The 20,792-nt window shown below is 36.3% G+C and overlaps 1 protein-coding gene across 4 annotated transcripts in view; it reads left to right on the forward strand.

Annotated features, from left to right (window-relative positions):
* Positions 1-20,792, forward strand: part of grid1a (glutamate receptor, ionotropic, delta 1a) — a 282,852-nt gene that overhangs the window by 206,667 nt on the left and 55,393 nt on the right. For all 4 annotated transcript variants that reach the window (XM_084097715.1, XM_084097713.1, XM_084097716.1 and 1 more), the window contains exons 5-6: positions 9,562-9,615; positions 20,112-20,285. In XM_084097715.1, coding sequence (XP_083953841.1) covers positions 9,562-9,615; positions 20,112-20,285 — 228 coding nt within the window. The remainder of the gene's footprint in view (positions 1-9,561; positions 9,616-20,111; positions 20,286-20,792) is intronic.

Here is a 20,792-nt window from a genome sequence, read left to right on the forward strand (position 1 = left end):
TTTTTCTTTTCAGTTAATGTCACCATGTCTTTTTACTTTTCTACAACTTCCCTTTAACAACCAGGCTCCATTCTGATTTGAAATTTTTTCCCCTAATGGACACAATACATATTTATATTATAGAAGTAAAATGGTTTGCCAAATAAATACATCAAATAAATACAATTGATATTAATATCATTAATAAAATTATTATTATTATTATAAAAATAATGTAACTTAATTAAAATGCTATAAATAAATACATATTGAAACTATAAATAAATAATAATAATAATAATAATAAAAAAGATTTTACCATCAGTAACAGTAGTTTCTGTTAGTTTTCCAGTTTCTTTCTTTTTTTTTTCTTTTTTTTTTTAAGATAGAGCTTTGTCATTTTAGCAGAAATTCTGGCAGAAAAATCTTCCCTTATATGAAGGGGAACCTTTGAAAAATGTTTTGTGCAATGGTGGGCCTTTGAGTCAAAAAGGTTGAGAACCACTGCTTTAGAAATGACTTAGCAGGAAAGTGGAAGGAAAAAATAGGGGAAATTAGTTCAGCACATGAACCAGGCTGGTTTTGAGTCTTCTGTGCGACTGCGCCAATGTCTGTTTATTAATTTAAAGCATGTCCTATCAAAAGTATATCTCTTTATGTAAATTATTTTGTGTGCATGTGCGTGTGTGTGTATTGTTAAGCCAGAAATACAAAGTCAGATGGTTAAAAAAGTATTTGTCTATTTTAACACTGGATTTGCAATACATTCATGGTTGTTGGTTTGTTCCAGCTTGTATACATTCAACGCCATAATATCAGGGCAGTGCATGTGCTACTATATGGAGATTCAGTAAAGGAGGGATGCTAAGTGTCTTTGTCATGGCAACAGGTATCAGAGTGAGTTAATGCAAGCTTGTGTGTGATAAAATATCCAATGAAGGGGAAATGTTTGGCCCTCTTAGTAGAAGGATGTTTTTTGCTAGATTCATGGATCTAATTCACGTCTGACCGTGAGGTCGAGCACCCAGTATCTTATGCATGTTCATGTATGCAAATGTTGATATCCAGGGGCATAAAAGAAGCCAAACATGTCAACACATTACAAGGTAATAAAAATAAACAAATAAATGAATATATATCATCACTGTTCCCTGAGGATGTCTGTTTTTCTTTGTGAAGCATTGAATACATTGATCTCACATTCTTAATTCATGTGTTAGATGGATAGTAAGCCCTAGTTATTGCTCATTTTCAGTCTCATGAATACCTGTTGCTTCCTTGAGCAGAGCAGCCCCTGTCTAAAGTCTTAAATTAAACACTTTTTCTGGGAGACAAGCCTAGATCAGAGTTACCATAGCAACATGTTATCAAATTTAACAAGGTCCAGCTTAGAATTAGACAAAGCTGAAACAACATTGTGAATGTGAGTACCTTAAAGGGATAGTTCACCCAAAAATTAAAATTAGCATCGTCTTCAATTCGGTTGGGTGGTGTTGGGGTTCGAGGATGGAGTTTGAATGCGAGCAGCGATGCTATGGAGGAAATGCTGAAGGAATGGGAATTTAAATATGCCGCTGTGATAGATGTCGACATTGGATTGGTACACGTCAGAACAGCTGGCTGTCAGCTGATGCGAGCTTGGCTGACGTGGCCTGCTTGAACTAATGCGATGCTTGATTTTGGTTTTAGTACAGTATAAAAATAAAAGCTATTTATTTAATTTTGGGTAATGTCATGTTTTTTTCTTGCACGACTACTATAAATATTTATATATAATATGCTATACTGTAAATATAAAAACACTATATACTGTATATATCTAAATTTATATTTTCAGAAGGGGGTCTCTATTGTGTGGAGGTCTCATATTTTGTGGTATATTTGGCAGCAAAAAGTTCCTTCAAGTTCAAGTTTACCTTGACATTCTGTCACCATTTCCTCATCTCCATTTTGTTCTAAGCCTGTATTATTTTCTTTCTTCTGTGGAACATAATATATATATGTATATTATATATATTTTATCCATGATTAAAGTCAGTGAGGTCCAGTGCTGTTTGTACGCCATTGACATTCATTGTTTGGACAAAACCAATAGAAAGATTCTTCAAATGATCATCTTTTGTGTTCTACTAGTCAATTGTGCAGCTACAATATGTAGTTTAGCACATCCCTAGGGGAGAATTGATTCCCAAAATGAGTTGTCCTGATGTTTTTCATAATGGTCGACAGTTTATAGATGACTCATTTAAAGTGGATCCCTGTCTGTTTTGCTGTTGTTTATGCTGGTGCGGATTGACAGCAATCAGTAGGTGTTTGATTCAAGAGTCTGAACTCAATCCTGGACTATCAAAGACTTCCTGCTCTCCCTCAAATCTAAGTGTCAGGGAATCAATTCTCGTTGGCTTTCAGCTGATTGTTTGTTGCACATATTGATGGGTAGACATAGACAGAGAGAGAGAGAGAGAGAGAGAGAGAGAGAGAATGTTTAGGACTGTTCAGAAGAGATCATTCACACTGTTAGAGTGTGTGACAGACTTGAAATAGTACAGAACAAAATTATAGATATGTGTAGATCCCAAAGGTATAAGGGCAAGATCCCCAGACGGACTGTTTATAACCTAGTTAGTGCTTTAAGACTGCGCCCGGTTCAATCCACTTGATCAAAACCATTTAGCAGTCTTTCGTTGTTACGTCTATTTCCACATTTCACCCATAACAGGGTTATTTCCATCTTCTTATCTGTCCTCCCATCTCTCCTCCACCTGCTTAAACAGCGCTTGACAGTTCAGCACGAGTGGCGTATCATTTCTCTGCAGATTTCTGTTTATTTGTTTTCTCTGGCAGTGATATTTCATGCCATGACACATAGTAACCGCATGTGGTTCCTACTTTCATCGAATCTTCCTTCCCTGAGGAATAAAAACATTTTCTTTCAAAAACAAACAGTATTCAAATGTTTGCCTTTAATGGAAAACACCCTGTAGTCATTAAAAAGAGACACAAATTAGACAATGTTCTTATTTTAATTCTATTGTGTACATTTATAGTATCTTCGTGTTTTGTTTATTGCCTAGTTTAATTTAAAAGTGAAACTGTGGCTATTAGTATGGAAAGCAATTTACTTGGTCTGTCAGTAATGGAAAAGCCTTTCTCTGTTTGTCTCCAAGGATTATTGGGGGTTTGCCAGTGAACTTTGTTTTTGTCAGAATGCTGTCATGCGTATGAAATGCAAGTAGATATATAAACAAACCCACAGGGAGATATGTGTGAGCAGGCTACACAGCAAGTGGCTCCTATTCAAGTGTTGTTGACAGACCTAATGAATATTGACACCCATAGTGTTTTGCTTTGTTTCTTACCATGCATCTCTGAGGTGAACATGACCGGTGCAAGCATTCCTCCTGGCCGAAAATTGGCAAATGTGTTTTTGTGAGTAGCGAATATTGATTTGATTTCAGTTGTGCAATCTTTTCAGGCATTATTGTGAAGACAAATGTTTTTGAGTCATGGGGCAGTTGCGGGGGAACTGATGTTAATGCATTACTTGCTCTCACAGCTATAAAGAAGACGTGTTTGTTCGCATTTCTTTCCAGTAAACCAATGAAGGGGCCAATCAGAGCTCAGTATAGCTCCCCATTGACCAATCACTGAGAGTCTCACTATGTGGAGCAATATCTCATCCCAAATGATTCTAAGTTCCGTCCCTAGCACTCTTGTTTCAACTCATACACGTTTTTGTCTGGTTTTGCTGGTTGAGAAATAATAATAAAAAAAAAAAATCTTCTCATTTGGCGTCCCTGGATTGGTCAAGCTAAACCTTTCTTTTGAGATGAAGCATGTCTCAAGTGGAGCATCTTTCTCCTGTGTAAGGCTGTTGACCCTGAGTGAATGTGAGTTTAGACATCAAATTTTCATTAGAAATATTCCTCCTCGGATTGACCATGAGATTTTCTTCTCTGGAAATCCACAGGTTTTCCCATGACAATTTATTTCTGCGCTTGTTTTTGTATGTCTGAAAAGTAAAAAATAATTGTAGCAGAGCATCTTTCAAGGGCACAGCCTAGTCTTTTTCACACAAACTCCTAGTTTATTTCTCAACTTCAGCAGCTTAATTATGAAACAGCTGAGGGAGAACATCACCAGTGCAACTGTCATGTTTAGGTTTATATTTGTCCTTTTTAGAGTTTGTTCAGATTTGTAGCAGCACATAATATTTGCACTTTCTTGCAAGCTGCAGTTGTATAAAAGTAAAGCAAAAGCAGAGAACAACGAAGGTGAAATCAGTGCGGAACTGAAACATTTTTTCTTTAAGAAACAGGTAGGTTATGTGATGAGAATCAGGAGAGAAACACTGCAGATAGCAGACGGGATTTCATTTCAAAGTGTACATCCACTTCAGCTGATGCATTTATTCTTTTATGTTTCTTCTGCCAGAGAGAATTGAATTATGGAGGTGTTTTGAAATGTTTTGTTATTGCCATCTGAGAGCAATATATATATATATATACATGCTTCCACTCACCAAGAACATGTTTACTTTTCCTTTACCACAGATCTTTATTCTCTTACTCACACAAACATCCACATTTTGATGTGGTCAGCTCAAACCTCAGCTCAGTCCTCAAGGCGTTGGTGTGCCAGGATCGCTCACCTGTGCAGCGGATTCATATTATTGAGTCAAACAGGTACAGAGTAGCATGCTGGGAATGCTGGAGTCAAATCTGTTCCTGTATACTACATGAGTGAAAACAACTGTACAAAAAGATTAGAGGGAAACCCTGTCAGTTATGACAGAATATTTCATATTTTATTAAATATTTGTGCATTTATAAGATTTATAAGAACCTTGGCAACACTTTGTTAGCTGAGCTACATGAATTGTAAATAGTTATGGGGCACTGTGTTTTTCTTTATCATGGCCATGCATCCATTCAGTAGATTTTATATATATATATATATATATATATATATAAAATCTACTGAATGGATGCATTTTTTTTTATTTTTTTATATATATATATATATATATATATATATATATATATATATATATATATATATATATATATATATATATATATATATATATATATATATATATATATATATATATATATATATATATATATATATATATTATTATTATTATTTTTATTTTTTTAAGAGGACTCATGTGTGATGCATGTGTGATGAAATAATAGAAGGAAAATCACAGCTCAGAAAGTACTGCAGCTGGTCTCATTCAAGGTTCACCACAGCTGGAGCCGGGACACTGCAATCAGTGCTCAAGAACCGAAAGAAATACAACTGCTTTCAACTAACAATTTCCAGAGGTGTCAAAAGTATTCACATTCATTACTCAGGTAGAAGTATAGATACTAGGGTTTAAAAAGACTTCTGTAGAAATTAAAGTATCAACTCAAGCTTTTTACTCAAGTAAAAGTGTAAAAGTACTGGTTTCAAAACTACTTAAAGTATAAAAGTAAAAGTAATGTAAGGAAAAAAATGCCATTAAGCCTTAGCTTAGGCCGCGCCACAGGGGCCTATAGTGCACTACCCCACCTCCTCAAAAAAACTAAAGGCCATAATGACTATAATGTTATATTAAAATGTTAATGTTGAAAAATTTGGGATGCACTAGGTTACCCGTTTCAGCCGCATATATGCCCACTGAAAATGAATGCATTTTAGTACAATGCAAATACATTAAAGAACCATATGTACTACTGAGCATTAACGTGTTTCATGGAGCGGAAGATATGATGACTAGTTGCCTATAAGTATTGTAATGGTGCAAAAAATCTAACTTCAGAGGGATATTATCAATAACCTTTATTGGAATGTAAATGTACATCCAAGCTTAGCTGCAGGAATCTGTGAAGGCAACGGACAAGAAAATTGGTGTACCCAGGGCAGGCTTAGTTACAATTACCCTTGTATGGTTGTCTATATACAGTAAACATTAGTGCTGTCAAAATGAATGATTATTCCAAGTGATTAATCAAAAAAATAAAAATAAAAAATAACTCATAATCCTGCTTGATACCTTCCTGATTGATACCTTCCTGGTTTGTACTATGCTCAATTCTGTATCATAGCATTCTACGACCCCAACACTGGCTATGTCCTTGCTGGAGTGTGACGTGATTTGTGTCATGTGCAGGTGCGATGGATTGCGTACAAACCAATAGGGTGTCGGAATGGTATATGTTTATACTTCTCATCCAACCACAATCAAATATCTGGATAGCGCGATTTATCTGGATAGGTTTTTTTTTTTTTTTTGACGATGACAAGCCGGAATGAAAACAAGCCGAAATGAAATCGGAGTAACGGGGCTATTTTTCAAATGTAAGGAGTATAAGTAAAAAGTCGGCTGAAAAATAATTACTCCAGTAAAGTATAGATACCCAAAGTATTTGTACTTCGTTACTTGACACCTTTGACAATTTCACAATATATATTGCCAGACGAAAGGTCATGATTGATCACTCTTTTAAAGATACTCCTTGGTCACTCCTGAATCAGTTTTCTTCTTTCCTGCTGTTAGGAAGTCCCTATCTATTGGTGTCTCTATCACCAAAAAGTGTGAACTTGTGACCTCTTAAAAGCTACAAAGTCCTATTAATTTTTATTTGCTGACAACATAAATTGACCAAGAAAGACTGTTTAGTTGAGTTGGCCGGTAATCATGTTGGACTAGATATATATATATATATTAATTAACAAAGAGTGTTATTGATCAATTCTACACATTTTTAATAGCTGATGAAATACAAATGACATAAAAGAAATAACAGCTGTACTGTTTTTTGTGTCTTTTTACATTACATGTGAATTCCCTTTAGCAATCATATACACACCAAGCTGATTTGCTGAAAGAAGTTCGTTTGCATTCCATCTGAGAAAATTTTAACTGTTAATGGAGTGGGATGCATTTTACACTTTCCGTAATATAGTAATCTACCAAGAGCAAATAAAAAAACAGTTTACAGCACAGCTTCAGAACACTTCTCGCTGTAGTGAAGGAGTAAATTGTCTGTCAAATAATAGAATCATTTGTTAATATTAACACATTAAAACAGTCTGGTACACTAGCAGTTATTAAGTTTTTATTGTCTTTTCTTAAGTGATGCTGTCTCTAATTTCATTTTTGTTTGTTAACATGCTGCTTAATGAAGCTACTGTACATAAAAACACAATTGTATTATTCAAAAGCTGCTGTGGAACCATGTGTAAACCTGCTTTTTCTAGCCTAGTTTGCCTCACTTTTTCATTTCATTTGCCATTAAAGTTGGATCATGTGCTACTGTATGTTCTCTATTTGATTGCTGTAGAAGATGTCACAGTACAAAAAAAGGCATAAAGGTTCTTTGAAGGTTGAGATGAAGAAAGAAGGGATCAAAAGGGATCTTCTTCCTGAAATCAAGAGTTTCAGTTGAATAAGCCAGGGAGACTCACTTTTCCTGGAACATGATTGCAATCATGGATACTCTTGTTGATCTGATCTATTTTGCAATTCAGTAGAAGAATCCAGATCAATATTTTCAAGTTGAAAATAAAATAAATAAAACCCAAGACACTCTTCATTGTTTTGAAGCATCCATGCAAGCGGCGTTCCAGCCCCTAGCTGTTTTTTTATATTTTCCAGCATCCAATGTGCACTTAGAAATGCAGCTTGAGCAGGAAAATTACTTCTTCTTTTTTTTTTTTTTTGCTGTCTGTGTCTGACATAGAAATACACTCCCACTATCTTGTTCTGTGTAGAATACACATATATTGAACTCGGTCAGGATGTTTGATAAGGAACATTTTTGATCAGTCTCCTGCAATGTGGTCTTATCGTCTCATTACTGCCTGCAGTTAGTCCAATATATTCCCTAAACATGAAAGCCAGACTGTCTGACTGGAGGTGTTCCTATCTTCACTGTGTCCACTGTCAAGATTCACACCAAGATATCCAACAATCACTATTCCATTTCTTTGACAGGTTGTGACTGCATTGCATTTCTACCCACAGAACTGCATTTATGTACCATCTGGAATTCTGTACCATGTACTGTCACTGTAACATAAAGTTATAGTTCACCCCAAAATTGAAAATTCTCAAAAAATTAAAATGATTTACTCATCCTAATTTTGTTCTAAACCTGTACTACTTTCTTTTTTTCCTGTGGAACATAAAATAATATATTCTGATATCTTTTTTTTTCTTTCTTTTTCTCGTCCATACATTGAAAGTCAATGGTAACCTAAACTTTTTGAATGAGTTAGCAGCATTCTTAAAAATATTATATTTTGTGTTCCACAGATAGAAATGCATGCAGGGCAGTTAAATACTGGCAGAATTGTCATTTGTGGGTGAACTATCCCTTTAAAAGGTTAGTTCACTCAAAAATGAAAACTGTCATTAATTACTCACCTTGATGTTGTTCCAAACCCATAAGACTTTTGTTTATCTTCAGAACAGAAATGAAGACCTTTTTGATGTAATCTGAGAGTTTTCTGTCCCTCCATTGACAGCTACGCAACTACCACTTTCAAGCCCCAGAAAAGTAAAGACATCTTTAAAGTAATTAATCTGACTGTAGTGGTTTAACCTTAATTTCATGAAGAGATGTGAGTGCTTTGTGCAAACAAATCTTTTTTTTTTTTTTTACATTTATTTTTTATTTACAAAATATTAATTTCCAACGTGTGTTCATGTAACAACGTCTGCTCTCATATCAACATAACACACATGCCTCGTTTTGCTCTCGAAAACGCACGTTGGAGATTAATATTTTGTAAATAAAGTGGTAAATTGTTATTTTTTCGCAAACAAAGCACTCGCGTTTCTTCATAAAATTGAGGTTAAACCACTGGAGTCTGATGTCTTTACAACCTTTCTGGGCCTTGAAAGTGGTAGTTGCGTAGATTGTCAATGGAGGGACAGAAAGCTCTCAGATTTCATCAAAAAGATCTTCATTTGTATTCTGAAGAGGAACGGGAGTCTTACAGGTTTGGAACGACGTGAAGGTGAGTAATTAATGACTGAATTTTCATTTTTGGGTGAACTAACCCTTTAAGATTGTGCCATTCTATGGCTTTGTAATGTAAATAGTTTCCATCAACCCCATTTTGTGCCAAAGAATTGTGACTGACAGACACCCTCATCAAGTGCAGTGTGGTTTACACTGCATTAATTAGACACTTAAAATATGCACTGATTACTTTTGAGTTTATTTTTAATTAATTAATTATTATGAATATTATGTCTGCACATATGTGAGATTTGAACTTTTGACAGCTTTTTTGCCATAGATTCAAAACATTAAAAGTAAAGTTTGCTTTTTAGATTGTTACAGGAAGCAGGCATCCTAATTTATGAGAAGTGCACAGAATGTGTTCTGAAAAGTTGAAATAAAGCACATATAGCAATGTTTCTTTGAATGTTTGAAAGTATTTTTTTTTTTTTAAAGTGTCCTTGGTTCTCTTTGCGTCATGCTTGAGCTTATAACTTTGGTATGCAGACCAAGACGATAGCTGTTTATTTCTACTTAGTAATTTTTTTGCATTCTTTTGTCTTTTTGTTTTCTGCAGGCAGTGGAAACGAATCTAGCATCCAAAGATAGTCACTGGGTGTACGCCAATGAGGTAAGAACATAACTCATTCGTATCTATTTTTTAAAAGAGACATCAACCTCAAAGCTGTTTGCAATCAGATTCAGAAAACAGCCCAAATTCAGTCTGCTGTCGTCATATCCAATTTCAACTTCCAGTGTTTGATATATGGCACATCTCTCATTCAGTATGTAATATGCTGTCACCATGCTAGAGCAAAGCTGACAGTGGATTATTGCACTGGCACAGCTCAGAGCCACAGTTTTGCTCTCCTTATTCCTCTCTCTCCCTCACTCTGTTGACTGAGAGTTGGATGGAAGCAAGACCTCATTAGAATCTGGCCCTATAAGCCAATAAGAGCTGAGCGCGAAGAGTCTGGCCCAATAAGAGCGGAGTGCAGTGGATGGCATGAAAACTCGGATTCTGTTTGATGTGTTGACACCAACATCAACATTCTGCATAATAAAATGAAAAAGAATCAGACAATGTCTTTATACAGAGTGAGTGAGTGAGAGAGAGAAAGAAAACTTTGCTTTTAGTTTGGTTCTCTGGGAGTACCTGACAATATGACAAAGTCATACTTGAGGGTTTTTTTTTTTTTACAGCACACTACAAGCTTATCCAAAAGCACTCTGTCTATCTCTCTGTATCCCTCTACACTACTGACCAAACAAAAATGTGATTTCAAAAGCATTCACATGGAGTAGGAGTCATCTCTTTCCAGAAGAACATGGATGTGGGTATTTGATCCCATTCCGACACATTTCAAAAAATGGCAGTTGTTGTATTTTAGGGTTGTTCACCCAAAACACCCTCTTCTATACATTGAAAGTGGATGGGGGCTAAGAGCTGTTAAGCACCAAAAAGGACAAAATGCACCATACAAGCATAGTAAAATTAGGACTAGGATGATATATTTCTAGTCTTCTGAACCCATATGATACCTCGGTGTACGAAAGTCATAATTCATAGCTTTGAAAATCATGTGCTCAGCATTCACTTACGTCACACTTACAGGTTTGGAACAACATGAGAGTGACCAAATGATGTTTAATTTTTGGTGAACTTTTCCTATGAAGAAAAGTCACCAAGGAACATGGCTTGTGAAATGTATAAGATTCAGGGGTTTTCCCACATTCTTTTTCAGGCCATGTAGCTCTCTCTCTCTCTCTCTCTCTCTCTCTCTCTCTCTCTCTCTCTCTCTGTACAGTATATGTCCTTGAATCAGACTGACTAAACTTTATGAGACATTAAATCATAGGAGCTGCCCACTTAATGGGGCAGTGTCACGCTCCACTTCAATCTGTGAAAGCATGCACAAGATATTGTTATTTAGGGCCCAAGCCCTGAAAGGGCGAAGGCCCTATTGTTTTCGTAAGGATTTTTTTTTTTTCATTTTTTTTTTTTTTCTTTTTTTTTCATTTTTTGCCTTTTTGCCACTTTTGGGGCCCTTAACATGCTCAAAAACTCTTGAAACTTTGCACACACGTCAGAACCTGCGGCCATCAGGGCCGGACTGAAGCTGGTACCCGGGCGTGGCAGGGGGGCTCGACAGCGCCCCCTGGAATAGGGTCCGAAATCTTGGTCCATATATCAAACACGCTTGCATGTAATAATATGAAACTCATATTATTAATAATATGAAACTCATATAGTACACATATAGATCTCATCGGGCTGAACGACTTTCGTGCTCTAAGTTTTACAAAAGCCCAACAGGAAGTCGGTTATTATACTTTGGAAAACGCATACAATGGAATGTGAAATACTCCTCCTAGGGAATTCATCCGATCGCCACCAAACTCGGTGTGAATGAAGTCAAGACATTGAGGATGAATTCTTGCGAACAGATTTTTGATATCTCGAACGGTTTGGCCGTGGCGAGGAAACGAATTTATGGCGAATAAGGGACACAGGAACTGTGTTATAACTTCTGCATACATTATCTGATCTTGCTGAAACTTCAGCAGTGTGTTCGTTGTAAGAGGCCGATCACATGGATGTGACATTTGTAAGTCAAAGTTATAGCGCCACCAACTGGCAACAGGAAATGTCACTTTCAAAATGCTTTGAAATCACCCTCTTATTTTTACCCGATTTGCTTAAAACTTTATGTGTATAATGTAGACACACGGCAGATGTAGACCTGTGAAAGGATTATTGATATCTTAGATACTGTTGCCGTGGCAACGCATCAAACTTTAATATTCTTTTCGGATGCTTTTGAGACTCTTCACATGCTTGAATGCATGAAACTCGACAGACACATAAAATTTATTATCCAGTAGACATGTGCAAAGTTTCAGAAATGGGCGTGGCAGGGGGGCTCAACAGCGCCCCCTTGAACAGGGTCTGAAAACTTGGCCCATATATCAAACACGCTTGCATGAATTAATATGAAACTCAGTACACATATAGATCTCATCGGGCCGAACAACTTTCCCTGGTCAAGTTTTACGCCAGCCCAACAGGAAGTCGGCTATTATGGGTTGTTTGAAAAACGCATGCTGTGGAATTTGACGTCCTCTTCCTAGAGAATTCATCCAATCGCCTCAAATCTCGGTCCGCATGAATTCAAGACATTGAGGATGCTAAATTGCGGACTGATTTTTGATATCTCGAACGGTTTGGTCGTGGCGACGAAACGAATTTATGGCGAGAAAAGAGAAACACAAAGTGGTATAACTTCTGCACACATTAACTGATCTTGATGAAACTTCAGCAGTGTGTTCGTGGTAAGAGGCCGATCAGATGGATGTAACTATTGTGAGTCAAAGTTATAGCGCCACCAACTGGCAGCAGGAAGTGTGTCACTTTCAAAATGCTTTTGACAAAAGTGAGGGGGTTAATTTTATGTACAGTCACAAAAATCAGTACACATATTGGTCTCATCAAGCCGGACAATTTTCTAATTTTCAGTAATTAGCTCCGAGCAACAGGAAGTCAGATATTTTGGTTTGAATGTGGATTTCTTTGCAAAAATCAGCCTCTGAATTTTTGCCCACTCCTCTTAAGTGGTTTATTTTATTCCCACCAAACTTTTTCAACATGATGAAAATACATTAAAGATGCTAAATTGTAAACAGATAATAAATATCTCAAACGGTTTTGCTATGGCGAGGGTTTAAAGTAATGTCAAAAAAGGAAACACTAAAAACCTCCTATCTTCTAAAAATGTAATTATACACCATTTATTTCTATATAAAATTATACAAATATCAGAACTAAACCCATTTTATTCTTTTTTTTTTTTCTATTTAATAATTGTTAAAGTTTAAAAACATCCAGAATGTTTTTTTAGTCCAAAAAATAAATAAATTATGTCATTCATAGTGCTATACTGCCCTCTTGTGTTCAAAGTCAGGTTGGCCTATTGTATCTATATACAGTATATCTATATTTTTATTTATTTATTTTTTGTTACATATATATATGTGTGTATATATATATATATATATATATATATATATATATATATATATATATATATATATTATTTTTTTATTTTTTTTGTTACATATACATATATATATGGTATATATATAGCTGCGAGCAGCGATGGAAAGGCACCAGGGTGGCGGTGGCACCGGCTTGGGCCCGCAATCGCTGCTCGCAGCTATATTTTTAGATTTATATTTGTTTTTTAAATGTAATTTTCTCACTATGAGTGCACTTCTCTGTTAATTATTCTAGACCTCACTGATAACAGTAATACTTGTACCACCAAGTTACAGTACAGTATGCACACTTAGATAGTAACTAGAAAGGAAATTTAAATGTACGTAAATCATTTACCACTCTTTTATTGTACCTGTTTTTTTTGTTTTTTTTAAATATGCATCTTCAATCCTATTTTCAGCTCGTTTCAATAAACAAATTAAAGCACAGTCACATTAAACCTAGAAATGATAAAACAAAGCAATTCATGATTCATTACCTTAAGGGTTGAACTAGAGAGGTTTAGATGTTCACTGAGTCACATCGCTGTGATGTTTCTGTTTTGTATCTTATCCTGAATTGAAGTAATTTAAGTAATTTGCTTGTGCCTCAACACAAAGCAGAAATGAAGGTCAACACAACAACTATGAACACAAATGAAGCCCCTATGGTTGTCGTTCATCAAAGTCATGACTCATGGCGGATCGTCTGGTGTAAGTTCATTCATTTTAACCTGGATTTGGTTTATCAGTGTTTGAAACACAAAGTCAAGTTTCATACAAATGATGCCAAATAATTTTTTTTTTTTTACTGGAAATAATTTAAATGAAATATTGAGGGGGAAAATATTAACTCTGTTTTCCCTGTGATGTCATTGTGACATCGTTTCATTAAGTCAAGCTCAGGCACAGATGTGTCTTAAGCTATATTCAGGGGATCTGACCTTTATTAGATGTCAGAACGTTCTCTTACTGTCGCTTGAAGTTTAATTAAATTACATATTTCATGCTGCATGTTCAGGGATTCAAACATCTGTGGTGATTTAATTACAGACAGTGACATCAGAAGACCTGAATCTTCTGATGTCACCTTGATCAGTAAAAAGTTTTATTGTCACGAATAAATGAATAATTAATACCTTCACCTGGGACTTGTATCAGAGATCATTTATATTTTGGGCCGGGCTGTTTTGATTAATGTGTGCGTATGATCTCTGCGTATTCTCCTGCTACTGTACTATTTTTTTGTCCAAAGGCCAACTGTTAGACTGCATTTAAAGGTCAGTGATTCACAAGCTAATTTATATCTCCTGTTGTTTTTTAGAGAACTATTTAAATCTACTGTAGTGCAGAACAGTTTTGTGCGAGCAGGAGTTTTTTTTTTTTGTAATTGTATCTTTTGACGTGTCATTCAATGGCCATACCACAATTCTGTATTCAATATGTAAGACACATTACCATTAAAAAATGGGGTCAGTAAGGTTGAATGAATACTTTTATTTAGCAAGACTTACTTACGACAAACTTTTGAACGATACAACAATTTTTAATGAGAACAAGTTAGAGACATACTCATAAGGAAAATAAATACATAGGACTAAATAATGTTCTGTTTTTTTTTTTTTAATCAATCAACATTTATTTATTTAGCACATTTAAAAACAACACAAGTTGACCAAAGTGCTTTACACTCTCAAAATTACCAAAGACAAATACACATTGACAATTCACCCAGCACACATCACTATTCAGACTCCAAACGCCTAAGGGCAATTGTAAGCAACAGAGTAGAGATGCATTTTCAACAAAGATTTAAAACGTTCAAATGAGTCACAAGATCTAATATGCAGGCGTGGCGCTGCCACTAAGCACAATCTCCTTTAGTTTTCAACCGTGATTTAGGAACATTAAGGAGGAAACTCTGCGATGATCTTAGGGGTCTAGCAGCACAGTGATGTTGTAACAGACTTGAAATATACTCTAGACTAGAGCAATACCATGTAATCCATTAAAAACCATTAACAAAATCTTGTATTGCACTCTAAAATCAACAGGAAGCCAGTGCAGAGAAGCCAGCACGGGAGAGATACTAGAACATTTCCCTGTGCCAGTCAGAAGTCTGGCCGCAGCATTTTCCACCAACTGCAACCGAGAAAGCAAGACAGTTCCAGATATAAAGAATTGCAATAATCCAGGCTGGATTAAATAAATCATGAATCACAGTCTCCATATCTTTAAAAGTCAAGAAGTTCTACAATTTAGCAATGCCCCTCAGTTGGAAAAAACTACATTTAACCACGCCATTGATTTGTTTATCAAATTTCAGCTCTGAGTCAAAAATCACCCCAAGTTTCCTTGCTTGAGTGTTGACATTGGTGGCTAAAGGGCCAAGGTTAAGTGTAAGCTTTTTGGCTAACTTCGATGGACCAAAGATCACCACTTCAGATTTAGACTCATTATCTGCAGAAAACTAGTTGCCATCCACACCTTTATTTGATCCAGGCAATCAATCATATATGTAAGTTTGGAGTCATCATCACATTTCAGAGGTAGATACAGCTGGGTGTCATCTGCGTAACAGTGAAGCACCACATTGTGTTTTTGACAGATTAATCCCAGTAGGAGCATATATAAGGAAAACCAGACAGGGCCAAGACATTAACCTTGAGGAACCCCTGACCTGATAAGACAGGATGAGAGGATGAATTGTGGTCCCTAGTTCCACAGAAAAGGTTCTTCCATGTAAATAGGATGAGAACCACATTGAACATCATAACGGATAACATAACAGATCGTAACAGATCGATAACATAACAGATCGCTTAATAGCCCTAGATAACCAAAGACTGTCACACAGCCACAGCCTAACACACTGGTGGGTCTTGAGAGAAGAAATGTACTTAAATTCAACATAGAGAATCAATGTTCCCTCTATTTTTTTCTTGCTGAACAAAACCTCTCTCAAAAGTCATGCAGAACAGTTTGATTCTACTGTATATAATATGGTCCTATAATAATATGAAAGCAAATTGACCAATTTTTTAGATTTTAAAATATCCATTATTTCAAGTCTATATTCTTAAAAAAAACAAAAAAACAATGCATTTTTTTCACGTCTCTGCGTGTACATCTCGTCTCATACATCTCTCCTATTGAGCTCTTTTGTACCGCAATCATCAAAGTATTCCAACAGCAACTGATCATTTTGTTTCTGTGAAACCTGTAAATTGCATTCACCGATTCTAACTCAATAGAAACAATAACTTTGTAGCGGTTGACTCGAACACTGCAATTATTTCTTAATCACTAAAATACAATCAAATAGCTTTCCGTCTTCTGCATACATATATTTATGAAATTCAGCTATTTATTTTTTCTGCCTTGCTGTGACATCAGATATGCAAGGCTTTCACTAATTTATAGACTTTAAAACGGGAGAACATTTATTGTACCTCAGGTATAGCTGATATTCAAGAAATAGTTCAGTTTCAGTTTGTAGCTTATAGTGTATTGCAGATCTTTAGAAGTGTTTTGACTTGGCGTATTCTCAGAGGGACCAATCCGTCATTCCTGTCATTATTTTTCCTTCATATGTTGTACTTTATATTCCTTAAAGTAGTTAAGAGAATAGGATTAATTCTTATTAATTCTCTCCCTGAGGCTTTAGCTATTCCAGTGTGATTTTATGAATTGCACTCAAAGATTATATGAACTAAACTATAAGTTTTAAGGTCTTTATTTTCTCCCTTTTATTTCTTGGTAAGTCAGAGGCACTTCTGACTTTTGATTGATATGTTTTGATGCTAATACATTATGAAATGATATGTATCGTGAAAAGTACAAAAAAATGTGAGTTGAATATTAAGCGTAGCATCAGTTCTGGCAGGTCACGTTAGTCAAGCTCGCATCAGCTGACACTCAGTTGATCCACATCTACCTATAGGAATACGACACCTATCACTGTATACATATATAAGCTCCTTCAGTATTATCAGCAACTATCGCGTTTCTCAGGAGCTAATTACCCTCCTCCATCCCCAGCTCCTCCTATCTTGCACTCAGTATTTGGCATTCTGATTCCCCTTGAATCAGAATAAATTCTCGAATTATGTTGTACTTTAAAATCTTGAATTAATGATACCTGCAGTGCATTCATGTTGGTTCTGTTCTGTTTACCCCAACCCACTAAACATTGGACGTTGGATAGACATGCAGATCATGTCTATATTGGGTCCGTCGGTCCATGACCAATTCTGGACATCTATTCGACGTCCAAACTAGGTCCACTATTTTGACGTCCAACCATGGCCCAACTTGGACGTCATATTGACGTTCAACATTGGACCTTTGAACTGGGTCATTTTTTTGGACGTCATTTGGACGTCTATGACAGGTGCAGGAAATTTACATGATTACTATGTAATAGTTTTATTTATTTACACATTTCAACATTGTTATTATCAACATGATTAATACATATGAATACAGATTATTTATAATTATTTAAGATCATTTTCCAAAAACTCCATTTGATCGTCTCAGCATCAGGTGATAACTGGAGACGCGTACAAAAGTGTGATGTTGTAGCTCAAACAGTAGAGCATAGGTGCTTATAACGCTAAGATCACGGGTTCGATACCCAGGGAAAGCTGTGTGTGTGTGTGTGTGTGTGTGTGTGTGTGTGTGTGTGTGTGTGTGTGTGTGTGTGTGTGTGTGTGTGTGTGTGTGTGTGTGTGTGTGTGTGTGTGTGTGTGTGTGTGTGTGTGTGTGTGTGTGTGTGTGTGTGTGTGTGTGTGTGTGTGTGTGTGTGTGTGTGTGTGTGTGTGTGTGTGTGTGTGTGTGTGTCTAAAGTAGCCTCTGTTTTGTTTGAGCGCGATTATTGTTTGGAAAAGACTTATCTAATAAAACACACGATCCACAGCAAGCCGATCCCATCTCCTTCCTTCTTCCCACAAACGAACTTTTGTGGACGGACGTCCACATTAGACGTGCGGAAGACGTCGAAAAAAGACGTCGCCTGGCGTCACAAAACAACCCCTTCAGTGGACCGAATTTGGACGTCCAATAATTACATGAAAATTACGTCACTCCGACGACACATTGCGCAGTGGGAAGGGGGGTTATTGCTGCTTTCCCAGCTCTTATCCATGCTAGGCTGTATGGATGCGCAGGGAGTTCTTGCCCAGAACGGAACCATACCGCCAATCCTAACTGCTAATTGTCAATCGTATTTGACGATAGTGGTCCTGACAGAAATCCAGTTCTGCTACTCTGACCAGCAAGAGATTTATGCATGTGTCAAAAAATTGTCAAGCATTTATTTCAGCGTGTCCTTGTTCTTTACTTTGGCTGTATTTTCATCCCTTATTTCAGCAGACATATATTTATGGAATGAAACTGATATTTTATTTATTGCTTTCTGAGATATATTTTTGTGTACATTCACATGCTGTTTTTTTGTTGTTGTTGTTTTTTTGTTTTTTTTTGAGACCACAAATGTTATCTCGACATCAAGGTCCAAATTTATCACCAGCCCTGTTGAAGAAAACTGCCTAAACCAACTTTTACTGGTTTACTGGTCTTGGCTGGTTTAATCTGGCCTAGCTGTAGCTGGAAGAACAGCAAGCCTCCTAGCCTGACCAGCTGCAAAAAAACAACAACCTAAAACCAGCCAAAAGACCAGCCTGACTAGGTTGAGACCAGCAAAGCAATGTAAGTGGTTAAAGCAGTTTTTTCAACAGAGAAATATTCACATTGCAATCACTGGCCAGTACTTGTTTTAAATGGCTATTTAGTTTGCAGACTTTAGCATGTTTACACACTCTAAAGGCTGGAATACACAGCTTTTTCCCTGATTGACACTAGTTGCCGGAATTCTGAGCCAGATTCTGTTCTGTCAAAGTCAACAGGTTTCACAGAAATTTGCATAGTGTATGATAAGCACAGGCAAAAATTCCACTTGCAGAACTTCAACGATTAGTATCCTCAATTCCCAAAAATGCAAAAAGTATAATTAAAAGGAAAGGTGATGTGAGACAGTGGCAAACATGCCCCTGAACCGTCCCAACTTTTTTGGAATCTTTTCTTTTGTAATTTTGTCAGTTAAATAAAGGTAAAGAGAATTAACAAATCACAGATTCTTGATTTTATTGCCATTTACATAATCTCCCAACTTTTTTGGATTTGGGATTGTAGCTGCGTCCGAAATCGCATACTGAGTAGGTACTACATTTGAATTTGACCTTAAAAAAGTGTGTGTTCTATATACTGTAGTGTGAATATGGGTAGTATTAATGAAATTTGGAGGTACTACTTAATTCATTATTTAATGAAGAAAAAATGGTTTCACTTTATTTTGATTGTCCCTTTAACACATTCTGTTGACTATAAGTAACGTTGCATCTATAGCTCTCATTAGAGTATTAGTAGAGTATTAGTAGACTGGTTGGGTTATGGTTAGAATAAGTTGACATGTAGTTGCAAAGTTATTTATAGTCAGTAGAATCTTGGAGGACCATCACAATAAAGAGTTAGCAGATATTAAGCACAGTCTACTAATAATCTAATGAGAGTTAGCTGACATGCACAGTGGGGAGAACAAGTATTTGATACACTGACGATTTTGCAGGTTTTCCTACTTACAAAGCATGTAGAGGTCTGTCATTTTTATCATAGGTACACTTCAACTGTGAGAGACGGAATCTAAAACAAAAATCCAGAAAATCACATTGTATGATTTTTATATAATTAATTTGCATTTTATTGCATGACATAAGTATTTGATACATCAGAAAACCAGCTTGGTTTAAACTACTTTTTTCAGCAGGGATGTTTTATGCTTTTGGACCAAAGCAATGTTCTCTATTTATTGGGACAGTCCTCAGTGCAGCCAGGGGGTTAATATGTATGTTTGGTGGCTTTTTTTTTTTCTTTTTCTTTTTTGCCAGTAGATTTGAATATGCCTGTCTTCACACTACATTGTAAAACTGTGTGTGTGTCTGTCTCTCTCTCTCTCTCTCTCTCTCTCTCTCTCTCTCTCTCTCTCTCTCTCTCTCTCTCTCTCTCTCTCTCTCTCTCTCTATCTGAGTGTAGGAGGTTAGTGACACAGAGATCATGGAGCTTGTCCACAGCGCTCTGGGCCGGATGACAGTGATCCGGCAGATCTTCCCCCTGTGGAGGGACTCCAACATCCGCTGCATGAGGAACAATCATCGGATCTCCTCGTTGCTTTGCGACCCACAGGAAGGCTACCTGCAGTCTCTAGAGGTGCGTATCTTTTCAAGAGTGCAGTGAATTCATATTTATTCATCAGAAAGAGGTCTATAGGTCAAGGTCAAATTAGGTCATCTTCAATGTAGTCTCAGCCACAGATGGCATATTTTTGTAGTATAATCTATTTCAGATAAATCTGCAACCTAAACAGCACATAAAAACAAAACAAATACGGCAGCTGGCCTCTTCAGACAGTCTCTTTCTATAAGAGTTGACCAGAAGTTCTGGCTACAAGGCTATCCTCAGCAAAGCTTCTTTCTTTTTTTTTTCATTGAGCTGCTGAAAGCAGCATGATTTACAAGAAATTTCAAATCTGTGGCCTTTTCCAAAAGGTTATATTGTATTCATAGTGCATTTAAGATACTTGGCAGCTGCTTTCTTGCAGAAAAGGAGTTCAGTGCATTGATTTATTCCAGTAGCTCAAGTCTGAATTTATCTATAATTGTCTTTTCATTACAGCTTTGCATTTGCAGTTTAGAAGTATCTGTAACGCTGCATAAT

The sequence above is a fragment of the Abramis brama genome (assembly GCF_963993115.1).
Source record: "Abramis brama genome assembly, chromosome: 21".
In the NCBI taxonomy this organism is placed as follows: Eukaryota; Metazoa; Chordata; class Actinopteri; order Cypriniformes; family Leuciscidae; genus Abramis; species Abramis brama.